The sequence below is a fragment of the Perissodus microlepis genome, chromosome 13, assembly GCF_051167445.1.
Source record: "Perissodus microlepis isolate ML-2025 ecotype Zambia chromosome 13, ASM5116744v1, whole genome shotgun sequence".
Classification (NCBI taxonomy): domain Eukaryota; kingdom Metazoa; phylum Chordata; class Actinopteri; order Cichliformes; family Cichlidae; genus Perissodus; species Perissodus microlepis.
The window spans coordinates 1,434,190-1,455,884 of NC_140473.1; the positions used below are offsets into that span (position 1 = coordinate 1,434,190).

Sequence of the window (21,695 nt, forward strand, 5' to 3'; positions counted from 1 at the left end):
CTAGGTTTAAATCTGGGACTCTCCACCATTTGACCTTAGAACTGAAGAAGCTTCTCGGATGAGAGGTGAAACATCTTCAAGCAACTTAAAGAAGTCCAGACGCTTTTCTTGCCAAGCTTCTTTGACTATGATGACCTGGATGACTGAGAAACTTCACAGACAATAAAAGGTGTAATCTCTTGTGGATGGGTTGAATACTCTCCATACGTCTACCAAACCCAAGGTCCTACACATTTTTATAGCGACCAAAGCTGATCTAGAGTGTCGCTGTGAGGGAGTGCTTCGATCCAGTATATCATCCATGACCAAATTGAAGTCCCCTCCTATCAGGATTGGGTAGTCGCCCATATCACTAATTTTGCATTCCAAGTTTCCAAAAAAGGTGGGGTCGTCAATGTTTGGTGCATAGATATTGCTTAAAATCATCCTATGGCCTTGAATCTCAGCCAAGAGTAGTAATGTCCGCCCATCTTCATCCTTAACCATCCGGGAGCATGTAAACTGTAACTGCTTATGAATTAAAATTGCGACACCCCTACTCTGACTGCTGCCACACGAAAAAAATACCTGACCCACCCAATCACGGCAAAGTTTATCTGACTCTTGGGGAGACAAGTGAGTCTCTTGAAGAAAGACAATGTCAACTTTTTTTGATTTGATAAATGTCATGGCAGCACGGTGGCACGGTGTTTAGCACTGTTGCCGCACAGCAAGAAGGTCCTGAGTTCAATTCCACCATCAGGCCAGGGTCTTTCTGTGTGGAGTTTGCATGTTCTCCCCGTGTTTGCGTGGGTTCTCTCCGGGTACTCCGGCTTCCTCCCACAGTCCAAAGACATGCACTTAGTGGGGATAGGTTAATTGGTTAATCCAAATTGCCCATAGGTGTGAATGTGCGAGTGAATGTGAATGCAAATGGTTGTCTGTCTCTGTGTGTTGGCCCTGCGACAGACTGGCGACCTGTCCAGGGTGTACCCCGCCTCTCGCCCCATGACAGCTGGGATAGGCTCCAGCGCCCCCCGCGACCCTGAAAAGGATAAGCGGACGCGAATGGATGGATGGATAAATGTCATGATTTTCTTTTTTTTTTTTTATTGGGTGGTTAAGGCCTTTTACATTCCAGGTCATTAAAGTAAGGGCCCTTTCTGGCTTATTCGCCATCATGCAATACGTGTCAGACATATAACCGTGGGGTAACATTATTAGAACCAGGAGTTCAGTACTGAGTGGACAATATTTGGAAGGCTGGCTGTAAGAAAAATGGGGGGGGGTTTGGAAGTAAATAAAAATAACAACTGATAAACATTTAAACAGATACGTCTGGGGCAACCGAGAACACTAGTCACCCTCAGGTGGGCTATGAGCCCCAGAAAGCAAAACATAAACTTTATGGTCCGTGACTCTAACTAGTCGAACAGTCATAACTAGGACCCGTCGCCAGCAGCAGCAGCATATTAAGTCGATGTAATATGAGGAAAACAGTCATTCCGGGACTTAGATAGCTGAACAGACCTCCATGCAGGTTGGTTAGAACTGACCCCTGACAAATTAAAAATTGCTTCATAACAACTGAAATACTAAAAGAGGAATTTAATAGTCCTCGTGAGCTTCTCAAGCAGATTGTGTCGTATTCTCAATGGTAGCACAACTGAATAAATAAAATAAAACTGCGAAGCCCTATAATATTGAAACTAAACAGTTTGGAGGTGCAAAGTATATCGTGTATAGCGTCTTAATTAATGCTAGGGCAAGAAGAAAAAAAAAAGAAAAGAAAAAGGGTAGTGTTTAAATCCATGCCCTGACTGTGAATAACTCCCTTAACCTCCTAGGACCTGGCGTCCACATATGTGGACATCACATTTTGGGTTATTTAGACTAAAATACTCAATTTTGCTCTACATGGGCCTGATATCCACTTACGAGGGCATTATACTGCTACTGTTCTATCAAAATTTTAAATTAATATCCTCATATGTGGCTCTTATTTTTCTTAAAACCTTTGTTTTTTAAAAACTGGTAATTCTTTGTTTTTACATTCATCGGGCCCCAATATGCCCAAATATCAAAGAGAAATTAAAAATGCATGTCGTGGAAGAGTTCGGGTCTTAGGAGGTTAAGGTAAAGACAGAATGTAGTCCTGGGCTTTTTTTGGGTCGGTAAACTCACGTCTGCCCTCCGTCATTTTCAGCACCAGCACCGTGGGAACAGTAGGGAGAACTTTATCTTCCTTTCGTGCAGCAGCCGTTTACAGGGATTAAATGCCGCTCGTTTGTCCGTGACAAGTTTGGAGTAGTCAGGGAAGATCATAATGCGGTGGCCGTTCCAGTTCAGCTGTCCCAGCCTCCGCATAGCTTCCACGATCCGTTCCCTGTCCTGGAACCGCAGAAATCGGGTGATGATGACTCTCGGGGGAAGACCGTCAGGTTTGCGTCTCGTCAGGTTTGCGTCTCGTCAGGTTTGCGTCTCGTCAGGTTTGCGTCTCGCCAGGCTGCGGTGTGCGCGGTCAATCTCTAGCCCGCCCGGGAAGTCGGCCTCCAGGAGTTGTGGGATCGTGTTGCGCACGAATGCTAGAGCGTCCAAACCCTCGCAGCCCTCTGGAAAGCCGGTGAAGCGCAGGTTGTTTCTCCATCCTCTGTTTTCGAGGTCGTCTAATTTCTGTCGTAGAGCGTTCACCTCGTCACTAGTAGCAGGAGGATTTTCCTTTAGCGCTCTGCTAGCATCCTCAAGGAAATCCAGACTCAGTGTTGCTTATTCAGGTAACCATATCCGCTAGCTTAGCCTCTACTGCCCTCGTGGCAGTTTGGATAGCATTCAGCTTGCTCTCTTCCTTAAGTAGCACGTAAATACTTGCAATGTCTTTGGCCATTTGTTCAGTTGTAGCAGTCTGAATAGTATCTGACATTGGAGGTGAGGGCGGGTGCACATCATTAGCTTTCGCCGAGGTTTCCTTGTTAGCGCCTTCTTGCCGTCGAAGCGTAAGTTTTTGTTGGTGACTTGGCATTTCTGAGCTTTCACAAAGAGTCTTCAAGCTTCCCACTGTCCTGAGGTGATATTTTGTAAGTGTTGTGTAGCGTAATGCTCTAAGTCTAATGCAAATTAGCTGCTGCTGCGACGGACCTTCCCCATTCAAGCTGCCATCTTGACCGCCTACATCACCGGACTCCCCACTATCTCTACTTCCAGCTTCCAGTTTGGATTCGGGAGACAGAAACTATCTCTACTTTTAAGATTAGGCTTCAAACTTTCCTTTTTTGCTAAAGCATATAGTTAGGGCTGGACCAGGTGACCCTGAATCCTCCCTTAGTTATGCTGCAATAGACGTAGGCTGCCGGGGATTCCCATGATGCATTGAGTTTTTCCTTTCCAGTCACCTTTCTCACTCACTATGTGTTAACAGACCTCTCTGCACTGAATCATATCTGTTATTAATCTCTGTCTCTCTTCCACAGCATGTCTTTATCCTGTTTTCCTTCTCTCACCCCAACCAATCACAGCAGATGGCCCCGCCCCTCCCTGAGCCTGGTTCTGCCAGAGGTTTCTTCCTGTTAAAAGGGAGTTTTTCCTTCCCACTGTCACCAAAGTGCTTGCTCATAGGGGGTCATATGATTGTTGGGTTTTTCTCTGTATCTATTATTGTGCGATCTACTGTACAATATAAAGCGCCTTGAGGCGACTTTTGTTGTGATTTGGTGCTATATAAATAAAATTGAATTGAATTGAATTTTGTATTTTGTAAGTGTTTTGGAGTTTGCATGTGTTTTGGATTTTGTAAGTGTTTTGGATTTTATACGTGTTTTGGATTTTGTACATGTTTTGGAGTTTGTAAGTGCTTTGGAATTTGTAAGTGTTTTGGAGTTTGTACATGTTTTGTCTCTAGGGGCCACCGTAAGGTGCCATCTTCAGTCTCAGCTGACTGCAGGTTTCCAACCTTAAACAGGACATTTACACAATGACTGAAACCAGCACCACTGAATGAACAGTGGTTTGCATATCAGTTTATGATATGCAAACTGTCATGACCATTGATCAACAACCACTGATCAAGAAGGTGACGTGATGACGAAACGTTTCTCACACTGAAAACGTCCAGATGAACAGAATCAACTTCTTGGGATTTCTGAGCAACTTTAGGCTCATGCAGAGGTCACATCAGTTGGCTTTGTTTGGTCCCTGCTGAAGTCTTGTTGATTTGAAGTTGGCGTGTGTGTGTGTGAGAAAGAGTGAAAGAGAAATAAAGCTCTAACTATATATGAAGCCCTTTATGAGTTTGCACAGATGCTTTTTGTATTAAAATGAGTTCATTCACGCTCTGAATCTGGTCCTCGTGTTGGGACCGATGGCGAGCACATCATTGAAGTTTAGGAGACAGCTCAGATTCATCATGTGACTAAACAGGAAAACAAAGAATTTGTACAGCTTTTGTTTTTTTCTACTAACAAAGAAGCAAAACTCAAACATACCATATATCATACTCGTCTGCTTGAACCTTGGGTCAACACCTGAACGTGGACCGAGGTGGAACAATCTCCACCCACTGATAAGATAAACCATAAACCTTTGAGCTGCAACACGTCACCATCAGCTGACTTTAAAGGTTTGTTTTCGTCAACTGAAACCAGCAGAGAGCTCAGAGGTCCATCAGCTTTAACAGAAGCAGGATGAAGAGAGGAGCCCAGGGGGGTCTATGTAATACTGGACTGGAGCTGGAGGACATGACAGGAAGAACCGTCCAGGTGAGTGGGATTTTCCTCATATGCAGCCAGCTGGAGCTTAACTCCTCAATACTTAAAAATATTTGTACTCATAAAAAACTTTATTCGATTGCTTGGTGGGTGTCTTTAACAGAATTTAGCTGAAAAAACAGTGTATCCAGGTGTCCTCAGGTATCTACTTGTCCTCAGGAATCAGGGTGTCCACAGGGATCCAGGTCCTCTGTGTCAGCAGCAGCTTGGTGGGTGTCTTATTACAGAGGTCGCTGGAGGCAGAAAAGAAGAAAGCTTACAGGTAAGTCCAGTTGAGCTCAGTCGTTGCAACAAGTCTGAGTTTGGTCTTCATCAAAGCTTCTTTTTCAGGATTTCAGGTGGAGGTCAAATACTGTGGTCTGGCTGAGGATGATGAAGATGACAAAGAGCAGAGGGACAAAATAGACAACATCAACAAAAACCAACAACTCAACAAAAAACTGCTCGATCACTTCAGACATCTGGCTGCAACCAACCAGGACACTGACCAGGTAACAATCAGTGAGAAGTGTCCGTATAAAATCAAACCATTTTTGTTTTCCTCTGTTTGTGTTCATGTTTGTGTGTTTGTTCAGGTGGATCTTCAGCTTCTGGACCGGGCGATCTCAGACGGAGCTGATCCGAACGCCTCAGACAGATATGGACAGACCGTCCTGCACGAGGTCACACGGGAAGTCACTTCTGCCCTGTTAGCCGTTTGTTCACACACCTGCAGGACGGTCACTGAGAGCTTCTGGAGAGCTTGTGCTGTGTCTGTGTGGTACAGGTGTGTGTCTGCAGAGAACTAATGCAGGTACGTGTGTGTTCAGATCTCCAGAGCGTGGAGCGTGGATGTGATGCGGTTCTTCCTAGACCGGGGCTCAGACCTCCTGCGGCCGGATCAGTTTGGAGTCACTGCGCTGCATGTGGCCTCGGCGCTGGACTATCAGGACATGGTGCAGTTCCTGCTGGACCGAAAAGGTCTGTGGACACTATAGCATGAACAGTGTGTGATGGGAAGTCATGTGATAGAGTCACGTGACTGCATGTGTGTTATGATCAGCTGATCCGGAGGCTCGCACCTTTCTGGACAAGCAGACCCCGCTTCACTACGCTGCGAAGAATGATGCCGTCGGTTCGATCAGGCTTCTGCTGCAGGCCGGAGCCTCCATCGGCTGCACCGACTACAAACGCAGGACACCACTGCAGCTCGCCGCTAACGCAGGTACCACTGACACACACTGCAAAAATTGCCTGTTTAGAAATAAGGAAAAATAATAATTGACTTTAAGAAGATCCTGACTATAATAAGTAAAATAAGATAATTACACTCAATAAGATTTCTTGAAATAAGAAAAATTATGTAGACAAGTGAGAAATGAAGTATGTTTGAAGTCAGATCAACTGAAAACAAACCCGTCAGTAATGCTTTCAGTGTTGTTTCTTTTTCACTTTGAGAGGAAGGATCTTCTGGTCACCAATCTGTCACAGGGCTAACAGCCTTGCCTGTGGACAATTTGGAATAAGCGATTAACTTCGGTCTTTGGACTGTGGGAGAGAACCCAGAGGGGGAGGCACAAGGCAGATGCTGGAGTTGAACTCAGAACCTTCTTGATGGAGGGAGTGGTGCTAGCTACTGGACCATTTTCCTGTCCATGTTTTTAAAAGTCTGTACAAGAAAAAACTGCACTGCAAAAATCGATTTTCAAGAAAATAAAAAAAAAACTTTGTTTGTGAACATTTTTTCGTAATTTTTGTCTAAAAAGAAACCATATCCTTACCAATTAAACTAGGAAAATATGTCTAACTTTTCCATAATAAGATATTTCAGAGACAGACACTATCTCTACTTTTAAGATTAGGCTTAAAACTTTCCTTTTTGCTAAAGCATATAGTTAGGGCTGGACCAGGTGACCCTGAATCCTCCCTTAGTTATGCTGCAATAGACGTAGGCTGCTGGGGATTCCCATGATGCACTGGGTGTTTCTTCTTCAGTCAGCTTTTCACTTATTTACTTCGTTGCATTTGATTATTCGTTGTTATTAACCCCTGGCTCTCTTCCACAGCACTTCTTTGTTGCGTCTTCCTCTGTTAACCTCCAGATGGCCCCGCCCCTTCCTGAGCCTGGTTCTGCCAGAGGTGTCTTCCTGTCAAGAGGAAGTTTTTCCTTCCCACTGTCTGATTGTAATCATCTCTTTGTGTCTTCAGAGCGTAGTGATGCAGCTCGTGTGCTGTTAGAGCTCGGGGCGGAGGCGGGGCTGAAGGACTCTGATGGACAGTTCTGTATAACAGCTCTGATTGGCCGGATGAGCCCAGTGGTATAACGTCCCACATAAAAACAACACAGCTGTGATTCGTTCACAGACATTGTTATGTAACATGTGGTTGTGTTTAGGCTCAGCTGGCTCTCAGTCAGTTCCATGTATTCGACCGAATGACCAGGCAGCACTACTACTACCTGAACCTGCTGGAACCAGAACTACACTCACCTGAGGACCAGCTGTCAGGTGATACTACAGTGTGCAGTCTGGCGTACAGCAGCCTCACAGCTGCAGCAGTACTTCTGCAGTAGTGTTGATATTACAGCTGCTGGTCTTGCCTAACACCCCTCTGTCTGTCTGTCTGTCTGTAGGTGTGTGGGTCGGTGAGCCAATGTCTCCGGTAAGTTTCAACAGTAAGTGAAGGGATTCAAACCTCGGCATCCCCATTAGCACCACCTGAGCTACATTTAAAGAAAAAAAATCATCTTGTCCGGAGGGATCCCCATGATTTAACAAGGCATCCTATAATATTACTCATGAATTAGTGTCCTCTTAAACTAAAATTAGGATAAAACTGTAGAAAAAAATAAATGATGATGATGCAGATGTTTACTGGGAGTTGGGCGTCTACATGACTGAGTCAGGTTCCTTCACTAAGTGCCTGTCTGAAGTTCTAAACAGCTCTTTGGATCAACTCCTCGTCCTCTGAAGGATGTATGACGGTGCGGGTACACATCTACTCTGTGGCCTCGGGATCACCGCTCTGCTTTTTGTGTTGATGCGGTTATTTTAGCCTCATTGAGCTATCCTGATGGTTCACTGCCGAGCGTGAAGTGGCAGAAAAGAGAACGCCTCAGGTTTGAGGTCATGGTCCTCAATAGGAAAAGGGTGGAGGCCGTACTCCAGAACAGGGACAAAGTGGAGGAGTTTAAGTATGTTGGGTTCTTGTTTAAGTGAGGGCAGACACATGTCGACACACAGTTTAGCAACATTACTGCAGCGACACTGTAGCTTTGGTGAAACCAAAGGTGTCCATTTACCAGCTGATCTACTCCCACCCTCATCTACACTCACAATAGTGATGGGATTTCCGGCTCTTTTTGGAGAACCGGCTCTTTCGGTTCGGCTCACTAAAAAGAGCCGGCTCTTTCGGCTCCCAACCGGCTCTTCAGGTTGTTTTGTTGCTTTAATTAATTTATTATTAACAATAATATAAAATTATGCACAAAAGGAATTACTAATGTAAAAAAAAAAAGTGGTTTTATGTATATATGTTTATACATAAATTTATACGGTAGCCCCTAGAGACAAAACACATACAAACGCCAAAACACATTTCTAGCGTTAACTGAAATTCCAAAACAGAGCTACCTAGATCACTTAAATTACACAATTGAAAGCATATGTGTATTGTTTGTGTATTTATACTAGAGATGGACGGTATTGGTCCGATACTGACGTAAATTACTGGATCGGATATCGGAGAGAAATAAAAAATGTAATCCAATCCATTAAATATCAAAAAAAGCACCTCACAAAACTTGCGACACGGCATAACTCGCCTCATAACCGTAGCACGTTGCAGCAGTATGTGTCACGTGATAGAACGGCTGTGTGTATTCGTAGCCTCGCTACCAAACCGGCATTTCATCTCCGAGGAAGTGATCCCAGAGAGAAGTAAAGCAAGTGTGTAAGTTCATCTCTGAATGTTTGTAAAGCATTCCCACGTTAAGCTTAACAACCGATATATGGAGCGACTGCCTCTTCTTGCTGCTACTTCAATCATGAAACTGATCAATGATCAGCTGATCGGCTTTTCTGTCGTGAGTCCGTCTCTCTTGTTTGTTTTTGGCCCACTTTGCACCAGAAATTGGAAACCAGCGGCTGAACAACAGCAGCACGTTTAAGCTTGATAAGCTGTTGTTAGAATTTATTTAATATTACTTTCTACACCAGGATCTTTTTCTACGCAGCTGACGGCTGGTAACTGTGCAGGGGCGGATCTAGCAAAGTTTAGCCAGGGGGGCCGATAGGGCATGAACAGGGAAAATGGGGGCACAAAGACCAGTGTTGGTCAAGTTACTTGAAAAAAGTAATCAGTAACTAATTACTGATTACTTCCCCCAGAAAGTAATCCAGTTACTTTACTGATTACTTATTTTCAAAAGTAATTAATTACTTAGTTACTTAGTTACTTTTTAAAAACACGATTTACAACCTGAATAGGTGATAAAGTGATAGATCTTTCAGCCCAGTTCTACTTTTTCTGCATAATCCATCATACAAAATGTAATCAAATGGAAAAGTCTCTTTTTTTTAAACTTGTTTTATCAGTTTTAATCTTTTAACTTTATGCATCAAGCAAAAATGAAATTATCTGCAACATTCTCTGACTTGAAGAAATCAGTTTAACATTTAAACCTATTTTCTGCACATTCCAGCACATAAAATAAAATATTTTTTGTGTTTACACTCAGTCTTTCAAATAGATGCAAGTAAAACACAGCAGAAAATAAATAAAATCAAAGACTAGCTGTCCTGTTGCTCTATTTTCACCTGTAAAGCAGGAGTGGGTTAGGCGGAGGTTTACCCTGGTGCAGGTGTGCCGCAGTGGTCAGTGGAAGAATCCGCGAGTTTCTCTGTGAGTTTCCCATTACGTTGTTGCGCACTCGGAGCTTGTTTAGGGGTTTTTTCGCTGTAAAAAGAAGTTTTCTTCCCACGCACAACGGACACTAATGTTTTTGTCACTTTTTATGGAATCAAACTCAAAGTAAGGTCAGTACTTCCACGCTTTAAACGCTGCACGGTCATACTGATCCATTGTTGATCTGCACACAGCTGTTGTCATGAACGTTGCACTTGCTTACGTCACTGTCATGAGACATTCTCGCAAAAAAATCACGGTTTTAGTAACGCAGTAACGCAGCGTTCCTACGGGAAAGTAACGGTAATCTAATTACCGTTTTTGCAATAGTAATCCCTTACTTTACTCGTTACTTGAAAAAAGTAATCAGATTACAGTAACTGCCCATCTCTGACAAAGACATACTTTTCTTTCTTATTCTCATTTAAAATGTCAAGCTTTTAATAAATATTTATCTGAATCTTACACCCAAAGTTTTAATCTGATCTAAAATGTATAGAAGTCCATTACTGTATATAGTAACTGTTAAGTCTAATATACCCTAGTAAGCTATAGTACTTTTTCCTTTGGGAAGGTACCATCTGTGCAGTCTGCAGTTCTGTTGAAGAAAGATGTTGAATCTATTTAATTATTCTTGAAAAATAATTGATTTCTGTGCATTTTTTTTCCACACTGCATCAAATTAAAGGTGATTACATCGATTAAGCATCATGAGGTGGAGGGTGGGGGGTGGTTCCCTATTTTTTTTGCTGGGAGTTGGAACCCTATTAGTTAGGTTGCTTAATATTTCTGCTAAGTACTCTTTAAAATACCAGAATAGGAAGGATGGAGTAGGTTTAAGTTTATTAGATTGATCAGTTTTGCTGAACTATGAAATATTTTGGGTGCAGTGTATTTTTTACATACAGGTATAACAGAATAGTATTAGTGTTGTTGTTTATTTAAATTTGAGTATGAACTTATACAAAATGCAGCAAGATATTAAAAAAACAGTTTTATTGATTAAAAAAAACACTATATCAGATTCATATCGGTATCGGCAGATATCCAAATTTATGATATCGGTATCGGACATAAAAAAGTGGTATCGTGCCATCTCTAATTTATACACAAGCACTCATATATATTCAAATAATTTAAAAAAAAAGTTCATTTACCTGTTACTACCACACACCAAATCCGGTCATTGGTATTTCTTGGCTTATGTAGCCACTAGGTAACAAAAGCTCAACACTGCGCTGCATCCTGGAGCACTTATGTTGTGTTTTGTATGTGCTTCGGAGTTTGTACGTGCTTCTGAGTTTTTACGTGTTTTGGAGTTCATACGTGTTTTGGAGTCCGTACATGTTTTGGAGTTTGTACGTGCTTCGGAGTTTGTACGTGCTTCTGAGTTTTTGCGTGTTTTGGAGTTTTTGCGTGTTTTGGAGTTCGTACGTGTTTTGGAGTCCGTACGTGTTTTGGAGTTTGTACGTGCTTCGGAGTTTGTACGTGCTTCTGAGTTTGTACGTGCTTCTGAGTTTTTGCGTGTTTTGGAGTTTTTGCGTGTTTTGGAGTTCGTACGTGTTTTGGAGTCCGTACGTGTTTTGGAGCTTGTACGTGCTTCTGAGTTTGTACGTGTTTTGGAGTTCGTATGTGTTTTGGAGTCCGTACGTGTTTTGGAGTCCGTACGTGTTTTGGAGTCCGTACGTGTTTTGGAGTTTTTGCGTGTTTTGGAGTTCGTACGTGTTTTGGAGTCCGTACGTGTTTTGGAGCTTGTACGTGCTTCGGAGTTTGTACGTGCTTCTGAGTTTGTACGTGTTTTGGAGTCCGTACGTGTTTTGGAGCTTGTACGTGCTTCGGAGTTTGTACGTGCTTCTGAGTTTGTACGTGTTTTGTTGTTTGTACTTGCTTTTTCTCTAGGGGCCACCGTAAATATACTTTTATTTATTCACTCCACATAAAATGTAATAAATAAATCATATATCCTGTGCTACTGCGAGTGTAACTACCGCCCCTCTTCCCAGCGCAAAGCACAAGGCTTGCATGCGGAGTGAAGCGGAAAAAAGTGAGAGAGAAAGAAAAAAAACCCCACAGCTCCCAATAAGGAGCCGACTCGCGTTGTTCACTTCAAAGATCCAGCTCTAAGAGCCGTTTCTCTCGTGACCGACACATCACTAGCTCACAAGCTGTGCTTAGTGACCAAAAGTATAAGACTGAAGATACATGAAGCAGAAACAAGCTTCCTCTGCAGAGGATCTGGGCTCAGCCTTACAACAGGGCAGGAGCCTGGAGTAGAGCCACTACCACTACACTACTTAAAACGGCTTCTAGTATGTGTCAACACAATTCTCGTTCATCCTCGGGCTAGGAGTCATTGCTTGAATAATTCATGGGTCAGAGTTCAGAGGGTCAATAACCAAAACCATCCAGTGAAAATGGTCAGGTACAAGGACTGTACTGAACATGAGTGGAAAGCAGCCAATGTCCAAAGAGGAACAAAACAAATACATAAGCGATGGCTCAAGACTTTTGCACAGCACTGCTTGACGGAGCTTAAGAACCAGCGCAGGTTATTTTTGTTTGATGGCATCAGTGCACAGAGTATTTTATTTTACGTGCTATAAATGCAGTCGGACATCAGCTGTACCTGTATCTGTTCCAGCTGCAGATGGTGATTCAGGAGGAGAAACTTGATCTCATCATGAATCCCGTCTTCCTCAAACTGATCCACGTCAAATGGAATCTCTACGGCAGGTAAAGTCTCTCTGACTGACGGTTATGTCAGGTGATAGGACACTTTTCTACCTGCATGTCTGTCTGTCCTGCTGACAGGTTTGGGGCATGGCTTCTCCTTATCCTTAACTTCCTGTTTAATGTTTCCTGGACGACTGTCGCTATCTCAGTGTCTGTCCACCAAGACTCACCTGATCGTTATGTCCTCCCCGAGGTAACCTGTCTGTCACACCTAACCTATCTATCTATGTGTCACCTGTGTGTCTCTCACATGCGTTACTCTAACATTTATGTTACACCTGTCTGTCTCAGGACTGGTGGCGTGTCCTCTTTGTGGTCTTGGCGCTCCTGTTGACCCTAGAGGAAGTGCTAAGGGATGTGCGGGACATCCTGCGCTCAAGGAAAAAGCTCCACCTCTGGCAGCAGTTGGCGAAGCATCGTCTCCAGAGTGACCTGAGCTGCTCACATCCCATGTGGCCACAGGTAGGAATCAGGATGATGTGGTGGACAGGAACAGGAAATATCAGATGTTTCAGGTGTATGTTGTGTTTGCAGGAGAGAGAGTTTCTACTAAACCAGTTCAAACTGGTTGACAGGAAGAGAGGAAGCTACTGCCGGGACCTGTGGTACTGACACACACACACACACACACACACACACAGAACAAAAACCAAATGTAATCATGTGTGAAACAATCACTTTATTACATTTTAGCTTCACTATGTCCCAGTGTGAATGCATGGTCAGAGCAATCAGAAAGAGTATCTGCATCACGATGGACATCAGGTGTGCAGATCAATATCACAGCAAGAAATCAGGACATTGAAACCCCCACCATCAAAAGTATAATGCAGAGAAATCAAGTTCAGCTCTAGTATCTAGTATCTAGTATCAGTCCACATTAATCCACTGAAGGAGGCAGAGAAAAAGCTCAGAAAAGGTTAAAATATGTTTGGTGTGATCTTTAAATGATCATTTGCATGGATCAATGAAAAAGGAAGAAATTCATCATCAGCTGAGCAGGGGGTGGATAAGAGAAAAGAGTGAAAACGTCAAAAGAGCATCTGGCTGTACTTTCGTGATTGTTGAGAATGAGAAGCTGAGTGCATCATTTTTTTAAATTAGCAGCTGGATAAACAGAAAATTGCTTCCTTGAAAGAGAATAAATGTGCAGTTCAGTATTGAATATTACAAAAAAATAAACTATACACAAAGTGTGTTTGAATGGCAGCGATGCAGAAATGTGTGCATGTAGCACAGAGCCATGGCTTGGTGTCTGAATGAGTCTCACAGGCCTGATTGTGCGCTTCTAGCCATTCATAATATAATTATAATTTATAATTCTTAATTTGTTTAATCTGCTGCTCTCCGTAAATAAGCACAAGCAGGAATGTTGGACTTTTAACTGTGTTTCAATAAGTTTTACAGCTTTTCCTACTGATAAAAACCTCCCTTATGGCCAACACAAAGTCATGAAGCCATAAACCATTAAATGACAGAATAGTTTCTGTTTTTCACTTTCTGCAATAATCATAAAGAGCACAAGTCTGTATAGTTAAAAAAAATCTGAACAGTGTGCGCAATGAGCTGGCAGAACTTTTTCTGTAATTTCACTCATTTATTTCTTATAGTTTAAAGAGTTGTGCTGACAGATTTCCTTCTTTATCACAGCAATTTTTCTTCATCCATCCACTTCTTCTTCATTCACTTATTCGGGGCATGGGTAGCGGGGGCAGCCTAAGCAGAGAAGCCCAGATTCAAGATTCAATTCAAGATTCAAGAGCTTTATTGTCAATACAACAGTATACACAGTATACTGTTTCACCCCAAGCCCCCCATGGTGCATTTATAAGTATATAAAAGATATATCTCCAAGAGATATAAAACTGGGATTTACAAATAAATAACGTGCTAAATTTCGGTAAAATTAAGGTAAGGTAATTAAGGTACTAATTACTAACTATACAATACTAGCTGTATGATAAAGAAAGACAGGACAGAGACAATACAAAGTGGATTGTGCAGCGGTATTGAATACCAGGTTCAAGTTATTGTCAGGATTTTACAGACGAGACATGACAAAGACACGTGCAAAATGTGCAAATGTAGTATAATTTAGATGTGTGTTCAGTCACTATGTGACTGAGTGTGCAAACAGGCATATTATTCCCAGGTGGATTGTGTAAGTTTGAGTTTGAGTCTTTGAGTCTGATGAGTATTGTAAGGTATTTATAAGGGTGTTTGTGTTTATCAGTCCTTTTGTGGTAGTGAGATGAGGGCTTTGCCTGCTTGGGGGAAGAAGCTCTTGCAGTGTCTGGTCGTTAAGTTTTTAATTAAATACACAAGAATATCCAGTAATGTCCCTGCCTACAATTAAACACATTCACTTACCGAAAATTGGGGCATCTGCTGTGGCAAATGGGTGCAAGCCTTTGACCACAAACTGAGTCACTGCTCGGTGACATTCGTCTATCCTGGCCTGAAAGGAGACGCTACCGGCAGACTGCAGCGAGAACTGCCAGCATCTGAGCCAGACTCTGTCTCTCATCACGGTCACCTAAACGCACAGTAATGGCAGGTTTTGTAATAAGGCAGATCGCGCTAACATAATATGCACTGTTAGTTGATTATTTTATTTTTGCATATTCGTAGTGTTTCCTCCCTTAAATTAAATATCTACTTTGCAAGTATTGCAAGTTGCCCTGATGTCATCCGTTCTCGTAAAGTATAATCAAACTTTTGAGCGTTTGAGCCGCTTAGGTACCATGTTTCCTGCCAGGTATATGACGCTCCGCAACGTGATGACGTCATTCGGGGCGACTGGAATCGATAAGGGAATCGTTTGCAAAAATGGCAAACAATTCCAAGGAGTTGAAACAGTGGGAACCGGTTCTCAACAAGAACCGGGTTTCGATACCCATCCCTAGAGGAGGGAGACTGGCCTTCTTCAGTTTCCTAAGAAAGTGAAGACGTTGTTGGGCTTTCTTCATGATGGTGGTGGTGTTCAGGTTCCAGGAGAGGTCAGCTGATATGTGCACACCCAGGAACTTCACACTGTTGACCATCTCAGCAGCAGACCCGTTGATGTGCAGTGGGGTGTGGACCATTGAGCTCTTCCTGAAGTTAACAACCATCTCTTTAGTCTTCTGAGCATTTAGAGACAGGTTGTTATTCTGATACCAGTCCACCAGGCATGTGTTAGCAGGGTGAACAGCAGTGCACTAAGCACACAGCCCTGTGGCGATCCTCTTCTCAGTCTTCTGCACTAGGGGACACCCTTCGAACATGGTATTTGTTATGGACAAACTGTTTGCACAGAAATCCAACAACAAAACACTGCTCTGAAGTCTTCCAGTAGGACAATAGAGTCCCCAGGTGGAGCACTCAGGGACACCAATAAGGCTAAACCATCATTTGGCGCATAAGCGCAGACAACAGTCAGGACCTGTTCCCCAACCCAAAGGCACAGGGAAGAAATCCTCTCATCCACTGGGAGAAACCCCAACATACATACCTGGTCCCTCACCAGGCAAAGGAGGACTAAGTGGGACAAATAAGTCCCACTCAATAAATTTATAATGATAATAATAAATTTTATTTATGAAGCGCCTTTCAAGACACCCAAGGAAACTTAACAATAGAATAAAACACATAATAGAACAAAGACAAAATGAAGAACAATAGAACAAAAGCACAAGATAAAATTAACAAACAGTGGGTTCACAGTGAACTTGCAGATTTGAACAGATGGGTTTTGAGTTGAGATTTAAACTGGGGGAGAGAAGCAATGTTTCTTATATGTGGGGGCAGAGAGCTCCACAGCCTGAGAGCAGAGCAGCTCTGCTATGGTGGTGAGGCGGAAGGAAGGCACAGCAAGCTGGATAGAAGAAGAAGATCGAAGTGAGCGGGCAGAAAAGGTAGTGCATAACAGGTTAGAAAGGTAAGGAGGTGCGAGGTTATGAATGGCCTTGAAGGTGAGCAGAAGAAGTTTGTACATTATCCAGAATTTCACTGTGAGCCAGTGAAGTTCCTGAAGAACAGGGTGATGTGCTGGTAGGAGGGGTTCTGGTGATAATGCGAGCAGCAGAGTTCAGAACCAGTTGAAGCTGATGGAGGGATTTTTGGGGGAGACCATGAAAGAGAGAATTACAACAGTCAAGGCGGGAGGTAACGAGACTGTGGACAAGAATGGACATAGACTGGGTGGAAAGAGAAGGACGTAACCTGTTAATGTTGTGTAGATGGAAACAGGCAGAACAGGTGAGATTACTGATGGGAGAGTTAAAGGATAGTGAACTGTCTAGGATGACACCAAGGCTCTTAACCTGAGGAGAAGGGAAAACTGTGGAGTTATCGATAGTGAGAGAGAAATGATTAGCCTTCACTAGGTTGGATTCAGTGCCAATAAGGAGTATTTCAGTTTTATCCTCATTGAGCTTAAGAAAATTAGAGCTGAACCAGGATTTTAGTTCAGATAGGCATTCTGTAGGGAAAGAAGGTGGGAGGGAGGAATCAGGCCTGATTCACCTCAGCAAAAAAGTGAAGATCAAATTTGTGGAAAATGGTACCTAGAGGGAGGATGTAAATTATGAAGAGAAGAGGGCCTAAGACTGAGGCTTGGGGTACACCAGAAGTGACCAGGAATGGATGAGAGTGGAATGATTTCAGCTGAATAAACTGGGACACGGAGATATGATTGGAAACAGGCTAGGGGTGTGTCAGAAATGCCGAGAGAGGAAAGTCTGTTTAGAAGGATGGAGTGAGAGATGGTGTCGAAGGCTGAGCTCAGATCCAAAAGGACGAGAATGTTGAGAAGACCAGAGTCAGCTCCGAGAAGAAGATCATTAGTAACTTTACGTAAAGCAGTTTCTGTGACATGAACGAAAACCAGAAATCTCTTGTAAATGTTATTATTAAGCAGGTGTGAATGAAGTTGAGCTGCAACCGTTTTTTCAAGTGTTTTAGAAATGAAAGTTAGGTTAGAAATCAGACGGAGGTTGTTAAAGGGCTAATTTGGACTAATCAGGACTAAGTTGTCATGGGAGACCATACCAGGGGCCAAAAGCCCCTTGACAACATAGCCCCTAGGATCCTTGGGACACACAAACCCCTCTGTGAGTTCTTTACACCAACAGGAAGTTTCACTACACCCACGGCACCCCAGCTCCACTTGTGCCCATGTTGTTCTCTCCAGGTATCTGTCTGCTCGTCAGTGTTCTCACCCATTTGGCTGCTGTGTGCTTCATTTTACATTTTGAGTCCTTGTCTTTTCGTTTTTTTTCTCTTCATTAGATTAACTGGATTTTCACAACTGACTTTTGTAAAGTTTCTTTATTCTTTCCCAAAATTTAAAGAAACCTCAACTCTCTGTTGTATTAATTCATTTTTTAATATCTGAAGATGTCGTCTTGTTGGATCCTGCTGATGGGTTTGTGTGATTTTTCTGAAGTTTATACAGATGCATATTTGCTTTTTCAGACGTTATATTCATGAAATTTTTATTTAAAACTTTTTTAAATCACAAAGCAACACTCTGACTTCAGGAATGTCTTTGATTGGCTGGTGTACTTTCTGCTGACTGCATCGTTCAGCGTCCATGTGGCCGATGTGATTGGACCGTCCACCATTCTTAACACCATGAGTTTGCGTATGTTCTCCATCACCATTGTCTTCCTGTGGTTGCGACTCATGAAACACGTCAGAGGCTTCAGGTACTGAAAAGCTACAGTCTACTGCAGAACCGTATGGCTATTGCACAGATAAAGTTTAGTGTGTACTTGCAGGCTGATGGGGCCGTTCATCGTCATGTTGGGGAAGATTGTTGGGGATGTGATGCGTTTCCTGTTCCTCTACGCGGAGATCTTCATCCCGTATGCCTGCAGCTTCTGGATCATGTTCGGAGGTCTGTGTGTGTGGGAGTAGGTTGGTGTGTTGGTAGTTGATGACATCATGATAACAGTAAGTTAACCCTGCCCCCCAGGGATGGCTTCAGTTCCCAGCATGCAGTCTGTCCTGGGCCTGCTGTACAGTCTGTATCGGATCACTCTGGTGGACGAGTACGAGTACGCTGCCATGGTGGCTGTGGATGATGTCATGGCTCCTGTGCTGTGTGGGACGTTTCTGGCAGCGTCTTCAATCCTGTGTGTTAACCTGCTGATTGCCCTGCTGACTGATACCTTCCAGAGGTCAGAGGTCACACCTGCGTTTGATAAAACTTTATGTTGGGGGGCAGAAACCGGGACTGTTGCACCAACAAGCTGAAGTCAATAATCATTTCAGCTTGTTATAAACAGCTGCTGGTGAGAGTAGCAGGGGCAGATCTACGGGGGTGGCATAATCCTAGAGCCACCCTAGTTTTCTTATCACAATGCTGTTTATTTAAAATAATAAGCTAGTGTTTGGACTTTGAGCCTGGCTGCAATTAACACTCAATATAAATTCTAAAACTAAATATATTGCATAGTGTTACCTCCCCTCCTCCACACAAACACACACACACACACACACCACTAAAAAGTGGTTCAGCCCATAGCACGGACTGGCTTTATTTCTTGTTGTCAGTAGCAACCGATGCTGACAATTGTCCCACACAATCATTTTGAATCAATACGTGGACATTTTCAGATTTCAGCACAGGCGGTTGGTTGTTACACTCTGGAAATGGAATGAACATGAGTGTTATTAACCCGCTGGGGTCGACACGCGCCGCACCCCCGAATCACGTGACCGATTTAAGCGGACATAGCTACGAGCTGCAGCCATGCTGAGTCTCCATTTCAGCTTGTGTTCAAGACTTCAAACTATATGCCAGTTTTCCATTTTATTTTATTTATTTATTTATTTATTTTTTAACCTTTATTTAACCTGGAAGATCCCATTGAGAGTTAAAAACTCTTCTTCAAGGGAGACCTGGCCAAGATTGGCTGCAGCAAGTGTCTCACAGTTACAGAAATTACTCAATCAAACACATGCAGCAACAACACACATGCAATACAACTTTCTAAATACTATCTTACGTTTTGTGCGGGAAGAAATGGTGAAAACCACATTTTCTAAGGACAGTGCTTGGATCATCATGTGTGCACCACCAGCTGACAGCTGCTATGAGGTAAACATGCTGCTGTGCATTTTGGACACACATCTACACTTTGGTCTCATCTGTCTGAAGGACATTGTTCCAGAAGTCTTTGTGTTTCTTGATAATGTAACTGCTGATAGAAGCAGCAGGATGATCTGTGAGGTGTACACGTCAACACTCTCTGCTCACATTCAGACTACTGCAGCACTTCCAAGTGCAGAGGGATAATGAGCCAAAGCAACAACGCCACATTTTAGGAAGATACATTTGATTTCTCTGCTTTATGTCTCAGTAAAATCCACTAATTCCAAACATTCTGTCGCCTCATTTCATGTTAAAAATGTCACAATGCCCCAGTCATTCTTAAGAGGATTATGTACAACAATATATTTTAAAAAATCACATCTTGACTTTATTTAAAATGAGAGAACAAGTGTGTGTGTCTATGTGCTGTAGGGTTCACGATAACTCACAGGCCAATGCTATGATGCAGCAGGCCGCTGTCATCCTGCAGGTGGAGGAATCCATGCCCCTCCTGCGTCATTTCTACGACAACCAGTACATCTCCAACCACTGCTCGCCATTGGTCGAACCCTCTGATGATGGCATCACAACAAACTTGCATTACCATGATGAGATGGGACGAATTACAGTGCAGATCAAAGTGCGTTTCTGAAGAACAAATTCTGATCTAAAGTCCTGTGCTTCAGGTTCTCATGGTATCTGTGTGTCTGCAGGAGGTTCTAGACCAGTTCTTGGTCCTGCAGCGGGAGGCGGAGACCACAGGAGGTCCACGGTGAGATTAGCAGAACTCCATCACTACTGACACACAATTCTTATTCATTCAGCTTCTCTAATGTGGATTCTCATTCAGAGTCCAGATGGACCAGGACCAGCAGAACCAGCAGGAGACCCAGAGGAATAAGTGCCAGCAGAGCCAGGATCTTCAAGAGGACCATGATAAACAGAATCAGAACCAGGACAACAAAGACAAATGTAGCCAAATCCTACAGAAGCAGAACCAGGAGCTTCAGGCCTTGCGAGCAGAGCTGAAGGAGCTCCAGACTCTGGTCTTGCAGCTGGTTAAAACCAAGACCAACTCTGTATAAGAGCTGTGGGTTAGACTGGGAGGAATGTCAGAACCATTGTTTCATGTTTCTGTTTCTCCAGAATCTCCTCTGGTCCAGGACTTCCTGTTTAATTGTTATTTACAAACTCTCATAAATGAAAATACCAGTAAGAAGTTTGCTAAAGGTTCAGTGTCATTCATCTTTAGCTGGTATTTTGGTAGCCATCTCGGAATGAATGTGGTCTGTTATTTGAAAATAAAGTCCCCCCCCAAAAAAATAACATCACAGCTTCATTAATGGTTCAGTCCAGAGACATTAGCTGTGTCCCAATTCAGAAGCCCCATCCTCCTCAGGACCCGGCCTTCACAGTCTACGTGGGCCGGGTTCTCCGAAGACCGAGAAGGCCGGAAGTGTGAGGCTGTGAAATGTGACGGTCTAGCCTTCAGATCTGCGTAACCGCTGTCTCGGTGGAATTTAATAAACTCAGCCGTCTGCTCCTTGCTATCTAAAATATAACAGGACACTGGCGTAAACTCTCGACCATCTCACACTTTCTGATTGAAGTGACGCCAGAATTGATACCATATTTTTAGAGAGGCAGTTACAACAGGGTTGTCTGTAAATTGTAACAGGGAAACAGGAAGGGACGAAAATAATAGTACTGAAAGTGAGGAAGAGAAACATGATTGAGCCTCAAGGCAACACCAAGTAGCTTGAGGATCATTCAGCCAATAGGCATACTTTTGAATGTTGGCTGCTCAATAGTAAAACATCAAGTTGGGCAGAGCAAGACCCCCACTGAGCTTACCCTGTTATAGTGAGGTCTTATTTGCCTATATAAATGATGGAATGATTCGATTCGCAGATTTGAAAAAGGATTTAGGTAAAAACAGTGGGACACACTGAAAAAGAGAGAAATTTGGGTAGAATATAAATTTTTATAATATTAATCCTGCCAAGAAGTGATACAGGAAGGTTTGCCCACCTTTGAAAAGCCAACCTTATATAGGTCAGGAAAGGGTTAAAATTTGCTGTTCGCAAAGCTTTAAATGAACTGGTAATATGCACTCCTAGATATCTAAAGCCTGAAGAAGCTAGGTGGAAACCAAAATCGGTTTGTCTAAGCTCTTGTGCAGCTGGGTTTATAGGAAAACATTCACTTTTTTGTATATTAATCTTGTACCCCGAGAAAGAGCCAAAATTTAGAAGTAT

The 21,695-nt window shown here is 43.0% G+C and overlaps 1 protein-coding gene across 1 annotated transcript; it reads left to right on the top strand.

Annotated features, from left to right (window-relative positions):
• Positions 1 to 4,621: 4,621 nt before the first annotated feature.
• On the top strand, positions 4,622 to 20,659 carry LOC146374464 (uncharacterized). Its single transcript, XM_084949631.1, has 19 exons — positions 4,622 to 4,730; positions 4,899 to 5,001; positions 5,070 to 5,230; positions 5,315 to 5,401; positions 5,549 to 5,699; positions 5,782 to 5,943; positions 6,927 to 7,036; positions 7,114 to 7,225; positions 7,351 to 7,379; positions 12,265 to 12,356; positions 12,435 to 12,549; positions 12,648 to 12,818; positions 12,891 to 12,961; positions 17,879 to 18,046; positions 18,119 to 18,237; positions 18,316 to 18,520; positions 19,870 to 20,077; positions 20,151 to 20,209; positions 20,288 to 20,659. The coding sequence occupies exons 1-19, from the start codon at positions 4,656 to 4,658 to the stop codon at positions 20,520 to 20,522; spliced, it is 2,433 nt and encodes an 810-aa protein (XP_084805757.1). The 5' UTR covers positions 4,622 to 4,655; the 3' UTR covers positions 20,523 to 20,659.
• Positions 20,660 to 21,695: the final 1,036 nt, after the last annotated feature.